The 17,009-nt window shown below is 40.6% G+C and overlaps 1 protein-coding gene across 1 annotated transcript in view; it reads right to left on the bottom strand.

Moving 5' to 3' along the window:
- Positions 1–2,274: 2,274 nt before the first annotated feature.
- GALNT9 (polypeptide N-acetylgalactosaminyltransferase 9) overlaps positions 2,275–17,009 on the bottom strand; it is a gene marked incomplete at both ends in the record, with an annotated part of 191,833 nt that continues 177,098 nt past the window's right edge. Inside the window, 5 exons of the mRNA XM_084217225.1 lie at positions 2,275–2,421; positions 3,115–3,282; positions 9,560–9,655; positions 11,952–12,089; positions 15,914–16,099. Coding sequence (XP_084073351.1) covers positions 2,275–2,421; positions 3,115–3,282; positions 9,560–9,655; positions 11,952–12,089; positions 15,914–16,099 — 735 coding nt within the window. The remainder of the gene's footprint in view (positions 2,422–3,114; positions 3,283–9,559; positions 9,656–11,951; positions 12,090–15,913; positions 16,100–17,009) is intronic.

The raw sequence follows: 17,009 nt of genomic DNA, 5'->3' as shown, positions 1-17,009 counted from the left end.
CAAGGAGTAAAACTCCATCAGAGCAAACAAAAGGAGAATAAAGCTTTCATACACTTTAAAAGGTGGAAATTGTATTTGGAGAGAAGATGAAAACTCACTTACAAACTCACTCCTGTACAAAGCCTTCAACATCTGCTGCATAGATGGTAAATATAATTTTAAATTGTCTGATAGCTTAACATAAGGAGGTTAAATGCAGGGCAGCTGTTCCCAATCAATATTTAGCTTGAAGTTTCCTACCTGTTTTGGACCTGCAGGAAGGCTTGAATACTGAGATTGTCCGTGATTTTATACAGTATTGCTTGATTTATTAAAGATGCTACTCTCCCTGCAGGTCTTATTACACTGTTCAAAAGGTTGTCTTCAACTTACCACAAACACAGAATTTTAAGTATTTTTGTATCTAGAATCTCACCCAGAATTATTCTTTTGCATATGTTCATGTGTAACCTGGTCCATGAGACATGAATAAAGGTCAGCAATTAGCCACAAGTAAACTCCAGGAGAATTGGCTTTGTATTGCATCTTGCACACTCTATTTCAAGAATAAAACTGGACCAAAACATAGTGGTATGCTTTCTAGAGACTAACCAAGACTTGACAAGACCTGATGGATTTTGCATGTTAAAAGTAAAAATTTTATTACATATCATGCCCTTGAAAAATTAACTTTGTTTCCATTAAATTTTGTTCAGCATGCCTTGAAATAGGAATGGCAAAAGTTATTCAAGGAACAGATCACCAAGATTCACGGTACCACAGTGACTGCAATTAGCTAGTTTCCTGGCTCAGTAAAACAAAACAATTTTTTTAAACTATAAAATATTAAACTGTGAAATTAACAGATGCCATCACTGTCTCTCATTCAGTATGACTGAAATCATCTGTACAGAAAAGCTGTGTGCCACGGTCCCACACCCAAAACCTGCTGATGACAATGCTCATCAATTTTGACAGCCTTTTGGATGAGACCTTGTCACTGCTCTGTCCATATGCACTGACCCTGCATGAACCACTGGATACATTATTAAATTCAGGTTTCCAAAGATGCTGCCAATGGGCCAGCTACAGTAAAATATTTATATTTCAGAGTAACAGTATTTATATGTGCTCCCTACCTCTTGCTCTAATTTGCCTTCTTATCACCAGGCTTGTGTTTGTTTTTCAAATGCTGAAAAGACTTTGTTGGTTTATTCAGGAAATTTGTCTAGACAGTGCTCACACAGCATATTTGCTCACATTTGACATTTTCACAGGATGGGAAACAAAATGGAAGATCCAAGTTTTTAAGCTCCACAGATGGCACCTAAGCCAGTCAACTCATTTCCAGAATAAGGAGGATTTGGAGTATTCTTGTTCCAGGCAGTCTCTGGAACCACACAACAGTGACCTGCAGGACAAGACACACACTCAGGGCTTTGGGGCCAGCTGAGGCCTCCTGAAATCCATCCATCCATCCATCCACCAGGACATTTACTGCCTCAGAAGAGCCAAATATCCAAGTGCTAAATTGCGATGCCTCTACAGCCAACAAATGTAAAATGTGGCAATACAATGGAGCATGTGGCTATTTTACCTATTCAACATTTATCTATGTCTAACTAGAAGAGGTCTCTAAAATGCTGCTCTCCAGCAGCTCAAAGGTTGAGAACCACCTGTAAACATTTTCAGAACAGTCTCTTTCTAGAAACAGAGACTCCTAAACAATCAACCTTGAAATGTATCATATATTATAATATATTTCCAATGTTATTTACAGATCTTCTTGTTTAGTACAACGAACCAGACATGCTGAAAAGGTAAGATTTTTCCAGTTCTCTTTTATAAGTACAATAAAAAAGGCACATAATTATTCACCGTAGGAGTTGTGCACCAGTCCAAAACTTAAAGCTAAAAAGCTACCCATCAGAGAACTCTCTTTATGAGGCAGTATTGGGATGTCTCCTTTGAACTCAACATAGAAAGATCTGTCAATTCCCCTAGGAGAGCTTAAGGAATCCACTTTCCTGTTGTGTTCTGGTTTTCACAAGATTTCAAAATCAACAGAAAACTCTTGTTAAGCTTCCCACATCATCTGCTGGAGTAAGGAAAAGTCAAACATGGCATTTGTGTGTCTGCTTTCCTTTTTCTTCTTTCTTTCCTTGGAATGCCCAATGATGGAGGACTCTTGAGAGCCAGGACCTGTTCAAACTGATTTGCTTTAAGACAAATGCCTCAGGAGATATGGCACACTGAGCAATGGACAGCAGCAGGAGAGGCAGCTCAGCCCCACAGTCAGTGCCGACCATGCTTGATCCAGTTTCTAATCATCCATTTCTGCCCCGAGCACCTTTGTACAACTAATCTGAGCCCAAAATTTGCATCCTTTGACATTTCCACTTCTAGACAACGGCCTGTGTCTCTGCTGATGATTGGACCATTCTAGGGAAAAAAAAGAAGGGAAAAAAAAAAAAGGATTAGAGGAAGGAACAGGCTAGAAAAAACAGTGTTACATCGATAAATCCTTAAAAAACACTATAAAATGCATTTCTGTATATATCAAGTGATAAATGGCCCAGAAAGTGCTAGAAATTCCTAGGAAAAGCTAGCTAATACATAAAAAGTAGCACAACAATTCCTTGATAATTGTACACTTAGGAATTGCTGGGAAAATCCCCCCAAATCACTAGAAAATCTCTAAAAAGCACTAGTGAATCCCTACAGAGCCAAGAAATAGGAAATCCCAGAGACTGTAATAATGCTTTTGAAAGTCTTAAGACTGATTTGAAGATTCTAGATCTTAAAAAAAGCCTATAAAGGTGCTACAAAAATTCTAGAAAAGTTTTAAATGCAAAAAATCTCCTGGACAGTAAACAATTTCAAGCATGTTCTTGACAATCAGGACAGAATTTAAGACTATTCCAAAACAGGATAAATAAAAATTCCTAGAAATCATACCCCAAAATTTCTAGTAATAGTGAAAGAATATTCCTGGGTAGCACCTGATCTATGGAAAACATATCTGACTATTTCTAAAAAGTACTGGGGGGAATTCCTGGTATAGCACTCCAAAGACCTCCTTGGCGTCATCCCTCTTTAATTCATCCCTTCAAGGCTTCCTCAGCTCTTCCACACCTGTGTGAAATCCCAGAACCTCTGTGCTGGCCTCAGGACATCTTCACACTTCTTGAGGGTGGGTGTCCTGCCCTTGCCATCATCCACCAGGCATTTGGAGTCGGGCAGGAAGGCGGTGGAGCCCAGTGGCCCCAGCTGCAGGACACCTTCCGAGCTGTAGCGGACGAGCTGGGGGAGAAAGGAGAGTTCTGAGCTGCTGAGGAGCCCTTGGTCCTGTTGCACACTGGGTCTGGCACACGCTGCTCAAGGGCAAACCTTGCCAATGTTGGTAAAACACAGAGCACAATGTTCCCTTCTCCCACACTTCTGCTCCCCACCACTCCCCACCCACTATGTCGCTGCAAAAAGGGCAATCAAGGAAGTGAAGTAATCAATATGTAAATTGTGCCCACTCAGCAGGAGTTGATTTAACAAGGACACGATGTCAATTTTGTCGTGCAGTTTGTTCTTAAGAGCTCTGTTAGAGGCTATTGATAGCAACAAGTCTAATTAGTTTTTGTAAATAAACATTACTGAAAAAATCCAGCCCTGCAACCCGTATCCAAAAATATGAGAGGGAAAAAAGAAACCGTGAGGGAAATGGCAGCAAATTTGCTAACATATGCTTCAGGCCTACATAATAAAGAATGACACTCTGGTATTTCAGTTTTGTGCAAAGCACATTAAAGCAAAAATGCACGATGCTAATTTGGCAGCAGGCCAATACGTCAAATCAGACTTATCTACTTCTCACTTCTGTGCTTAAACCCAGAGTCATTAAACCAGCATAATGTTTTGCCCTTCCTACTCTGAAAGTGCAACACTCAGGTGCCAAAAGACTGCAGAGTGGAGTCAGCTACGTGGCTTGTGTGCTGTCAGTCTGGATGCTGCAGGGTGAGGATCTGAGCCACCAAAGAAATGCAATTACCACCCAGGAAATTCACTGCCTGTCTGGTCCTATTGCTGTTATATGGCTGAAATTACTTAACAAGAAAGGGAAGGAAGGTCAGAAGTGCCTGCCATTTATTGGATGCCACTGACCAGTGTGTGAGATATCATTAAGAATCAATCAAAAAAACTCAAATTAGAGTCTGGCTTTCTACTGCCATCCTTATTAACCTCAGAAGAATCATGCTGTGAATAATCATTTCTTGCTAGTGGTAAAAAGAGCATGGTCTACTTGCTCCCAGACCAGATGCTCTTTGACATAGTATGTGTTCATTTTCCCACCTGCCAGTTCTGTTCAGAGCAGCCATGTGAAGCACAGAGGTAGAAGAGAGCCTATATCAGAGAGATAACCACATGAGGATGCTTTGGGTATGAACGGTGCTTTTGTCATGGCACAGTCTGGACACACTTCATCAAAACACTTTTGGGTTTTTTTTCCACTCTGAGGTTAGGAGGGACATATGTAAAATAAGCTCAAGCAAGCAAAATAATTCAAAATATGAAGGAACTGCCAGGTCAGACAAATTAACTTTGTTTTTTCACATAAGAAGGAGCTGTTTAAAAAAAATGCAAATCAAACACAACATTTTGTCTTTTTTTTTTTTCCTTAAATAACACCAGACTGTATATTTCACACTTCTATTTAATGGGTTTCCAGCAGAATTCAAATGAACTGCAGGAATGGCTGAAACACTGACCAGAAAATGTATTAATCTTGCAGTCTTTATTATCTCTCTGTAGTTCCAAAATACTACCCCTCAAGCTTGTTGGCTTTGCCTGATGTACATAATCAGAAGCAGTGTTTATAATGGGCTATCTGCTCTGTAGGATAGGATTGATTTTCCTTTTTGAGATGAGCAGCATTTTCTGTCCTGGTATTAAAATGGTCTAAAACATTCTTTGTCATCAGAATCTCAGCAGCCAGTGTTCCATGTGCTCTGTATCACAGTGGCCATGCACTTTGTTATAGAGCAGCCTGTCAGAGCAGAAAGGACCAGTCCTGCTTAGGCTTTAGAAGTGGAAGATACATTAACTCTATTCTAAACTATCTGCAGTATTGAAAGTGGCAGTTTGTGTTACAGCTCAACAGGGTCAGGGATGGCTCCGTGCAGGAGACTCTTATCTGTACAATCTTGAGACAAATGGAACAGCATGGGCCCAATTTCCTGAATCTGCACTTTCTGTCAAGTTTTTATGGCTGTTCCAACAGTCATGAAAACTTAGGCTTATTCTGCAATAAAACAGAAATAGAAAAAACCCCACCTACAAAGGATTAGCTCAGTTCAGACCATATTACATAGGAAAGCTGCAGAACCTGCTTCTGCAAAATCAGACCAGAAATTAAGGTTCAAGAAATTACTATATGATTAATAATCTCTCTCTCCAAAGAATTCCTGTCTTAACTTCCTAGAAACAACATAAACTGTGAAAATAAAATAAGCATTAAAATAAATTGCTAATTACTATAGGCTAGAAAGCAGGAACTCGGATGCAGCCAATTAAATTGTACCTCCTGTGTTCAAACTTGATCTTAAGTGTCACTAATGTATCCACAAAGAAATAATTCCTATTTATGTTAGGACTGTGGTCATGATACACCATGTTAAATCCATTCCCAGTGCCAACCAGCCAAAATGACAAAGTTCCCTTTTTTAAGAACTATTAAATCTTATGAATTAAATTTAAAAAAAAATCTGTGCAGGTTTTGATGGGCTGAGATCTTTAGATATCTACACACTTCAAATTGTAAGCTGCAGAACAGAAGAACACTTTTATACATCACATTGGGATGGACCTTCACTCAGTTTTTCTCTTTTATCTAGGAAGAGCTGAAGGATTCAAATGACACTGAAGCCAAATGCTCTATTAAATACTCAAGATCTAATCCTGCTACCATCTGCTATACTGATGTAAGATAGGACAGTTTTCCCTTCAACATTCAGAAATCTGAGCAGAATGCAAAAAGATGTCAAAGGTTTTTTATCAAAGCCACCATACCTGGATCAAAAATAGTCAGTGCTGCTGCCTATGGAATCTGATCCTCCAGGAATATTAATGTGGTAAGAAAATGGCAGCTTTAAACTGGAGGATTTGAGTTCAAGAACATCCTTTCCTGCTAACTTCCAGTCAAGTGAAAAAAGCACCAAATGATTGCAGGTAATTGTTTGTAGGAAACAGTTACTAGGATGGGTCTGGTAGCTTTCCACACTAAATTTAACCTCTCTCTCTCACTCTTGTTCTCCAGGCAAAAGGAAATCTTTAATGGTTCCTCAGCCCTGCAGTTAAGGCAAGCTGTCAGCTGACAGAGGACTGAAACAGTGAGTGATGCAGGAATCCCAAACACCCTACATCTCCAGAATACCTGTCCCCTCAAGGCAAACAGATCACAGCTTATCAAACTTCCATGTTTGCTCCAGAATCCCACCCACCTCTTCCTGCAAGCGGAGAAACCACCTGCTCATCCACCCTGCTGCCCTGCACACAAATCTGGGCAGTCACAGCTCTACCCAGCAAAATGTTAAATACCTGCCCTCTAGCAACAGTTTAAGCAGAGCCTTTCATCTCCTCTCGCTCTGTTTGTGTAGCTGCAGCCCCAGAAATCCGAGCAGGGAGCTCTCCCGTCCCTCTGGTTGTTGTCAATGCAGAGGGAGTTCTCTCTCTCACAGCTGCAGTGCCTCCCCTCTCTGCTGTGGAAGGGAAGGGAGGAGGGTGGCCAAGGAGGCTGTTCACCCTGGCCCTTCTCTCCCAGGATGCCCTTTCATGATGTTCTCCTCTCCTTCACACACCATATAATCAGCCCCACAGCATGGCATTCAAGGCAGGCTCTGAGACAGTGAATATTTCCACTGGGGCTGTGTAGCGCTCTCAGATGGTTCAAAACCTGCATGTCCTGTAACCATTCTATGAAACTTCCAGAACAACAAGTCCCACTTTTGGGGGCGTTGTATCTGTCCTCAGAACCTCACTTTTTTTTTTTTTAATTATTTTACAACAAAAGTTTATAGTACCAGTGGGCTTTGCAGCTGATTGCACAATGGAAGCCACACACAGAGGCAGAGCAGTTCAAGCCTCCAAATATATTTCTTTATTTACAAATCTACTGCAGCCCTGGACTGTTTCTCCCAGCAGTATTTGCAAATGTTTTTTTTTTTTTCCTGAAAGCCATTAGACTCAAACTTCAGATCCAATAAACACATATAAAAAGAACACTACTTTGCTGTAAAATAGGTTTTGAAATCGACTCAGACTGATGCAAAACCTTGTCTGGATATTCTAGCTCTTAGCTTACAATGACTTAGCTCAAGTCAAACTCATTAAACTAAATTGATGTAAACTCAGGCTAAATGCATTCCAGAGCATCCATAAAAGAGCTTGTCCCTGTTTGAATAAAGAAATTTAAAAGCTGATATCATTACAAAGATGTGATTTACCATGGTGAAAACTGATCTTGAAAATACACATAGGGAAAGGCAGTCACAGTGGAGTGGCTTCATTTTGCCACTGTAATGCAGGACAACAACATCCAAGGGAAACAGAAGGGTAAGACACAGAGAAAAAAGAACATTTTATCACAAATGAGCAGTAATCTTATTCCTAACTCAGCTTTCTTTAGACACCTGCCTGACTTAGGTGGGTTTCAGTGGAACCATGTGTACACTAAAATCACTGGTAATCTGCTTGTCAGAATTGAAGAGTATGAAAAACAGATAAATAGGGAGAGGCTTTCACACTGGTAGGACATATGAACACCAGTGATAACCCAAATGGGGAAAGGGAGTTCCATATTTATATGAATTTATATTCAGTAAGCATGTACAAATAACCCAAATCTCAGCTCAGTAGGGGTGTTTTATGTCCTATGCTTGAGATGAAATATGTCAGAAATGGAAAGCTAAATGCAGCAGACAACTATGCTCACCCAGCCTGATTAGAAGAGGGGCTTAAAAAATGTTTATTTAATATATTAAAACGCTTGCTGTCAACACCTTTCATGCTATGTGCTTGAATATCCTTGATTAGGGTTTGTGCAGCTGTGGTTCTCACACTGAATTAATTTTGTAAATTGTGGTGAGATTATAGAAGTTTTCCAGCTGTGTAATCATTAATTAACTTGGCTGCATTTGAGTGGCTCCAACCCATGGTTGTCTGTGAAACACTCAACTTAGATAAAACATCACCTCTGCCTTCACTTGGTGTTTCTTGCAGAATGAAAACTCTTTTCCTGTTGTTTGTTTGTTTGTTTTAAAGGGAAGAATTCACTGTAACTTATGCCCTCATCTATTTTCTTCCTGAAGTCAAAGCCTGCTCTGTGAAACAGGAATCAGGGAGGCAAACAAGTAGGTTAAGGACTTAAATTGCAAAATAAATTACAGTCAGAACCATTTATTTCATTACTCTTCTAAGTGCTAGCGCACTATGATAGAGATTAGATGTTGCTAAGGGACTTTCAGGAAGGACTTAAATTTGCAACTTTCTGTTCCGATTAGGATGGAGCAGGGGACTGAACTCTCTCTGAGCGCCTTGACATCTCTAATGAGAGTCTTCTTGAGAAGCTAATTTACATCTATTTAAGCAATGCTATTTTGTTACCTTATTCAAAGGCTGCTCCTTCCACCTCTACTAGGAGAGTGTCAGTCAGATACTCCATAATGATCCTGCCAAAGGTGGACATTGTGCCAGGAGGAATTACTGTCTCTGTCTCACTTCACCTCCGTGGTGATGCACGAGCCAGGACTCCCAATCAATATATGCATGACTGAACCTTGGATAATTGTTAAGCCTGATAAGGTCAGAGTTTATTTACACATGAGAATGTTCATTAATATAGTTTTGATTCAGATGCTACTTCAAAAGAAACAAGAAGTGCATTTCAGAAAAAGCTCAAGTCCTGGATTTAAATAATATCCAACTTGTATGAGTAAAATCACTCTGAGCATGGAAAGTAGAAATGTCATTTTTAAATCTTCAGACATCTGAAAGAAAATAATAATATGCACAGGGACTGACCAAAAAAAAAAAAAAAGAGAAATCTTCTATTTTAGAAAAGTCTTAAAGGATATTCTTAATTCCCTTTGAAGTTGATGTTAAATATGTGCTTAACTTTTTGCCTACTTGGGGAATCAAATCAGCAGCTTGATAAATAATTTCTGCCCAAGAGCCTGTTGGACCAAGGAACAGTTAAATTAAAGAGGTACCATGAATAAGTCATTTATAGCAAGAAGAACTGCTCACTCACACAGACTACCTAAATTAATCAATCTTCAGTGGATCCCTGTTATTTAAACAAATAATGTGATTCTTCTGTTTTCCTAACTGGTAACCTCAAAGTATGGATTCACATCCTGGACAACCTTGGGAAAGGCACTTGACAAGACTGGAGTAAAGGCAGACATCTGTCTTTGCAGCTCAGGAATTATACTCCCAAACTCAACCCAAATACATCCGTTTACTCTTTGTTTCTTCTGCATATTCTCTGAGTCCAAAGTTTCTCCCTCATGGTGGGATTTTCACCCTTTACCTGGGAGGACATTCCATGGCAGGGATAAAGGATGGCTTTGTCATCCTCTTCGGCCCCCTGGTCCAGGCAGTAGCCGCTGGCTTTGCTGTTCCGCACCTGGAACCAGACCAGAATGAAAACACTTCAGCTGCAAATTAATCCCCATTTTAGTCCAGTCCAGCTAAACCTCAGCTGTGCTACAGCTCCTGAAAAAAGTACTATGTAAAACTGCTCTCTGAGGGACACCTGCTTCTGCTTCAGCTATGACAGGGTGCCAGCAGTGAATCTGCTCCAGGAAAAGACATTATTTGGACAAGCTGCTGTCTCTACACACCTTGGGTCAAAGATACATTTTTGGCAATTACTCAAGGATCAGAACTTCCTAAAATTCACCCAGGCCAAGTTTTGCTCCAAATTGCCAATGTGCAAACATAAATTTTGACCCTGTATCTTGAGAATGGGGCTTTACAAACAGGATAGGAGCTACGCAGGATTGGTCTTGGATGTGACATGCTTTTGTTTCTTCCTTTTGCTGATACAAAATCAAAAAATCATGTGAAAAATTTTTATCTGAACTGAAAATACAGTACATTTTTATGTACAGAAGTGACATAAAGCACATTTTATGAAAGGGCACAGGTTCAGAGATCCAAGGAAGTAAAAAATTCCTGTGCCTCCCTAGACAAGAAGAATTTACAAGTCTATAAAAACTGGGATGGAGCTTTTGTGAAAACCCTTCCAGCCTTTCTCTTGAAGCTGGAAGCATTACACACGTATTTTGATCGTAGAAAAACTTCAGAGATATCATAAACCAGAAATTATTTAGACAGACACCTCAAAAGACTCAACAGGTCCGTTTTGGTTTAGACTGTGAAGTACCTGTCTGGCCACCCCCATAATTTAGAAACAGCTGCTGCATAAGGTGCCAGGAAAAAATCAGTATATATTCCTTCATATTATGGTGTACAAGCATAACAGGGAATCCAATTGGATAAGGGGGCCCACCAACAACTAAATTTCAGGAGGTTTATTTTATGTCTTGGGTGCTATAAAGGCTAAAGAAGATGAAGACAGCTTTATGAGATGGCTTTAAAAAAAGGGGAATTGAGTCACTAGGAAATATATTTTTACTACTGTTTCAATATGTCTTGCATCTACTCAATACATTTATTTTTCTTGAAACTCACAAGAATCCAGACATCTTTTCCTCCAGGAAAATAACCAGAAGTACTTTACAACAAGCTTGAAGTCATTAGGATAAAGCCTAAAGACTGAAAGGGACCTAGGTTGATTTATAACAGGTAAATACCTTCTGTGGCTCTATTGTAATTAAAAATGTTAAAGAATTTGGTATTTGCATCACTGAACTTCCTGTTTGACTCAAGAGCCTTCTGTGTGGCAGCTCAAGAGGAACAAAATTTATTTTAGAGCCCAGATTGCTCAGGGTCTGGTATAATTGACACAACATTGGCACTTCTGCCAATGTTCTTCACTGTTAACGACCTTCTCAGAGCTGACAGATACCAACAGCTCCTCTTGAATTTACTCAATGTCTTTTCTCAGTTCCTGATGGGGATAGTTATATTAGGATGCAAAGTGATATTATGGAATAAAACTTCCACTTTGTATCAATGTCTCAAGTGCCTGACTTATTTTTGTATGAAGTCAATCAAATGGAAGAGAAAGGAACAGTCTCCTTTTAGCTGTCTCGTGGGAAAATATACTGCCTTCAGATTTAATTGCAGCTCATGTAGACAATTATTTGAGCTCTGTTGACCACTGACATTTTCTTTGTGACGTCTCTGGCATCTTATTTGGGAGAATGATTGCCTCAGACTTATGTCTCAGTGTTTTAAAGTGAGAGCCAAGGAGGTTGTGTGTAATTGTCAGCAAAGATGACTTCACCTGTGCTGCAGCATAGATCGCAGTCGAGAGAGCCACGATACACAGAATATCACCATGCAATATCAGAAGGCTTCAACCCATACACAGTAACATCATATTACTTCAGAAGGCTTCAAACACCTGCCCTTTTTGTCCTTTAGCCCAACCTTTTACCCCCTCATGTTCATGCAATGCCCTCTGTTCCCTTTGGTGGTTGGTCAGTGCCCCTGGGCACTCCATGGCTCGTTGCTGTCACTGCTGCTCACCTGCTGATCACAGCTGTGCCCACTGGGGATAAAGCTCAGCCACAGCCCCACTCCCAATGACCCCAAACCGTGTGCCTACAACCTGCAAAAGGAACAGGGCTTCTCAAAGCCACACTCCTTAGTGCTGATTAAAAGGAGGGGAGGGCATTTTTGTCACCACTGCTGTGCTGATGTGTAATTGCTCTGTATACCCTGATAGCCAGCTCTGAAAGCAGAGGAGTGCTGGAGTGCAGCTGTGATGTGTTTCCAAAGACATGCTGTACCTCTCCATAAGTGACTGTGTTATTGTAAACCCTCATCTCAGGGTACACGTTCTCCAAGTACCACTTAAAGCTCCGGCACTGCAGTCGCTGTCGCAGAGCGATTCTTTCAGAAACGTCTCCAAAATCAACTCCGGGGTTCTGCAAAGCAGAAAACCAATAAAGAAATCTCACTGCACTGGTTTTATGGTTGCTATCTTTACTGAAATCAAACTGGAGTTCATTTTGTATACCAAGCTGTATTTCCCGCTTTTCTTTCTTTTGTTGTAAGCAGCAGCTCATCAAACAGCTGGTGTTGAATGCAGACAATAAATATTAATGAAAGCCAGTGGAAAAAGGACATAAAGAACAAAAGAAACCCCAAAATAAGTCAAAATAATAAGAATGCAATAAGAATGTTGTTACTTACAGCAGTTCAAAGTGTTTGCAATCAATCCTGAAGCCTTTGTTTTCAGATTTATTTAGAATTTAGGCAGTAATTCTGGTCTAAAATATGGCAGCTTGGTCATGCTTTACTCCAGTAAGAGATTTGAGCATTGAGTGAAGCAAGTGATGTCAGAACAGATCTGTTAAAACTTCAAAGCAAAGCTGCTCAAAAATCATTAAGCTCCACTAAGCATTCATATAGACCAGCATTCAGTTTTTACTAGAACTGGAGCTCATTTGCAGTCTTGAGCCATAGAATGCAGTTAAACTCAAAACCTTTATAATTCTACTTCAGAATCTAATTCACACTTAAATACAAATCCCATGAAAGACACAGGCTGGAAGATTCAAGTTATTATGAACAAAGTCAGCCATTTAAAACTGGTGAGTCCCCAGTTAGAGTCTGTTGATTTAAAGTGTTATAAATCATCACAGTTCAGCATTAAGACAGTAAGAGTTACCTCATCCAAAAACCTTTTCTGACACTATATTAATCAAATGGACTGAAACTGGGGAGTTTTGCATGAGATCTCTCTGAAGTGCCTTGTGCTTTTCCTCCAGAAGACTATCTGTACATTTTACAGATTGTTTCTAATGCAGGCTTCCAAGACAGCAGCAAATCTTAGCTCAGGGTTTATTAAGATCCCCAACAGATGCCTGGTTTTCAGGAGAGAATACAAGTGTAATACTGAACAGGTTTTCCTATTTGCCACATAAAGGGTTTGCTGTGCTCACTGCTGCTTGCTGATGCACGTTCTGCCAGGAGCCCTCAGTGCAGCATCCATTCAAATGAATGTTAATTTACGTGGCACTTGAGGCTGCGTGGAAGGAGAGCAATCCTCTGAGGCCCTCAGTGCAATAAATCATCCAGTGTAAGATTCCTTTATCACTACAATTGTCGAGGAATAAATCATAAGTGGGGATGTACCAAGTATTTGGGTAACTGGAATAAAGCTGTGCTGACCTGCTGCTAAAGGTTATAGGAACATGATCATGCAGGTGTGCCCAAAACCATCTGCTGAGCTAGAGAAACATCATGCAAACATTCTCAATAACCTGTGAGTTGTGAAAAAGATGGTGGGAAGAAAAGTTAATGCGGAGAAGTTAAGAATATAAGTTATGGAAGAGTTAATTTGGATTGGTTTTGTGGTATGGGAAAATGCATGTGTTTTACCTGCTTTTTTTCTTCCCTATTTAAAATGAGGCAACACAGTGCCCTTTTTTTGCAGTGCTGTTTCTACAGAGCACGAGAGCAGCAAATGGAGCAGCTACAAAAACAAATTGAGCTGTGCTCACCCTCTGTGCCAGCTGCAGCCACCATGGGCAGGTTACAGTGTGATGGCACAAGAATGAGGTGTCCACAGGATTTACTTTGTGGACATATTCTTTTTAACCAGCTAGCAAGGTCTGTAATTCCCCTGCAGAAGTTTTTGTGCAGAAGTTATACCAAAAGTGCAGTACTTGTGTCATCTGTATTGAATAATGTCATGAACACTAACATCAGCTTCCTTTTCCTGAGAGCTAATAGGCTTATTTTTATGATGCACATTTTATCAATCAATCAATTTATTTTATGAAAAGGAAATTTTAATGTTCAGTACTTCTGCTGATTTTATGTCTTTTATTGTAGATGTGCCTGGGTTTTTTTAAAAGCTCTGCTGTACAGCTGAGTGCAGAAAACTGCATCAATAAGTAATCTCAGAGAGATTAAAGGAAATCATGTTTTGGCGTAAATGCTTATTTAAATAACATCTTTTCTCAGAATTCATTTGCACATGTCATCAAGCAAGCAAATTTACAGAGGTTAGTTTTTCATCTCCTAATTGAAAACTGACCATTCTAGCAAGTGTATTTTATGTGTTCAGACAGGGCCAAAATGCTCATAAATTTTTAATGGACACTGCACTGTCTTCCTCCTACTGTCACAGAAATCTTCTGTGGAAAAAGTGACATGGTATTGCCTTTTGTTAAGGCAAAATAATTCTCTGCAATTACCTCTTGTGCCAAAAGAAGTCACCAAAAACACATTGCACAGAGTATTCAATATTGAACAGCAGTGAATGAATTTAGAGCTGTGAAAATATCTGGCATATTCAGACATGAAATGGACAAAGAGGAAACATTGCTCCTTTAAAATGTGTATTTAAAAAACTGTAAGGGGAAAGAACAAAAATGGTGTTTCATGTATTAACTAGGTACCAAATTATGAGTAGATGTTTAGGACAGACTAAATCTAATGAAGTCTTTGACAAGACTTTGATGAACTCCAGGTCATAACTGAATATTCCTAGACACCTCTGGGTTTGCATATTTTCCTGTTCTGATAGGAACATTCCTTCAGCTCTGGCCAAACCCCTGCTGTAAGGGTTAACTAAACCATCCTTACCTATAGATCAGTGTATCTTACCCCTCAGCTGCTCTTCCTGTGCCCCTTCATGGGAATAATTTGGATGGAAACACAGCCAAAGAACACACTAACAGCCAGCTTCCACCTGGCTGGGATATGACATAAAACTCTTCAAGAATTGTGCTCAGTGCAGATGCAGCATGTGATATACTTACAGAACTAAGTGATAAATGGAACCTACAGTTTATCTAATATTTATATTACATGGATTCCTAGAGGCTCCCACATGCCATCTACAATTCATATGCATAGGGAGAAGCAGAACGTGCTCACACTGCACCTCTCAGCCTGTGGACAATAAAACTATTTAATGTGTGATTCTTTTATTGCATACTTCGTTTTTTATGCTGGTGAGGTCTACTGAGTCTCACAATGAATGATGATATTTATTTATGGACATTTCTGTTGTCCCCACTGTTGTAGCATATGAACACCTCAGAGTTTAACAGTGCCCCAAATTAACGACTTCTGGGGGAGCACATAAACCTGAGACATTTTGCTCTGGTTAAATTATAAATCTGTGTCACTGCATACAGCAGTCAGGACTGAGTGCACAACTAAACTGAGACTGAGGAAGTAAGTTCTCCTGGCAGAACTCTCCATACTGAAACTGAACTCTCCATACTCTCCATACTCTCCATACCAAAGCACTTTCCCTGAGCTTTGCCCACTTCGTGCAGCTGTAGTAACACGCTTTACCTGTCACCATGACATCTTCTGAAAAATCCCTTTGCCAGGATTTTTCTCCTGAGAAGATGAGAAGCCTCAGCTTCTCCCTGTTTTGCTCCTCTGGAATATGGCCTGGAGACTGTTTATCCAAACAGGTGAATTGTTTTTAATTAATGACCAATCACAACCTGCTGTGTCGGAACTCTGGTCAGTCACGAGTTTTTACTACTCATTCTTGTCTAGCCTTCTGATGTCTCCTTTCTCTTTCTTTGGTGCAGTTTTAGTATATTATTTTCTTTTAATATAATATCATATCATAATACAATAAATCAGCCATCTGAGAACTTGGAGTCAATTCTCATCTCTCACCTCATCCTGGGGACCCCACAACACCGCAACATTCACCTCCAAGAGCTAATGAGGAGCAGCTTTGTGTTGCTGCCCGTGTTCAGGCTGTACTTACTGCCATGGGGATGTTCCAGGCCATGTAGACGTGCGACTTGAAGTCGTCCATCCAGACCTCGGCGGCGCGCAGGGCGTTGCGCTTTGCATAGTAGTCGATGTCGTTGTTGTAGGGCTTCTTGGTGCGCTCGATGTGCGCCACGCGCGAGCAGGGCAGCACCTCCATGCTGCCCCCGCACTGCCACACCTGGGGGAGGCACACAGAACAGCTGTCAGAGCCCGGGACATTTTTCTGGCTGCCCTGGGTGGCTCCAGATGCTGGTAGGGGGCTCAGAGATCTTGGCATGGTGTCACAGACACCTGTGCCTTCGATCTTAGCCCATGGAAACAATTCCCAACTTTGTGTGAGGAGTTACAAGCCACAAGGGTTTGAGTAGAATGTTAGTGGGTTTATCACAGGGTGAAAAAGTAGAATTTTGGGGATTTAGAATGGGGGTTCAAGAGGCAAGATGGAGGAATCTGGGCGTGTCCTTTCTTCTTCTTCTTTTTCTTCATCTTCTGCTGTGATGGTGGCACTTTTGGATTGGTTTAGAGTAGAGACAGACTGTCTAACATAGGTGATAGGAATTGGGAAATTATTGTAAATAAAGTACAGGTAGTTTTTAGTATAAAAAGCTAACACCACCCCGAGGGGGGGCAGTGTGCCACAACCCGACCTGCTGGACAGACCTCAGCAGGTCAGAAAAAGAATGTACTAGATAAGAGAAAATAAACAACCTTGGAAAGCAGAGCTGAGGAATCCTGACTTCTTCTTCGAGTGCAGGGCTCGGAAAAAAGACTTTTTAATACCTTGGGAGCCATTGCAGCAACAACAAACCTGAGAAACAGCCATGTGGCTTCTCTTTCCACTGAAGAGGCAATACAAGTGCTCCTGTGCAGGTGCTGTGTGTGGGGTGTTTGCTAGTCAGTTCAAAAGGACTGCACAGTTCTCCCCTCGCTGCATATGGCAGGTGGGTCTGAGGGGGATGCAGATGGCTGCATGAGGTGCATAAGTTTAGAAGCCATAAAGAGACAAGTCCTTCACCACAATATCACTGTTCTTGGGACTGTCAGGCAGAGAACAAATTGTGAGGTGGTAACCTCCGCCATGGGTGCTA

This window comes from Fringilla coelebs, assembly GCF_963513975.1.
Source record: "Fringilla coelebs genome assembly, chromosome: 17".
NCBI lineage: Eukaryota > Metazoa > Chordata > Aves > Passeriformes > Fringillidae > Fringilla > Fringilla coelebs.
This window is presented reverse-complemented; position numbering and strand designations above follow the sequence as displayed.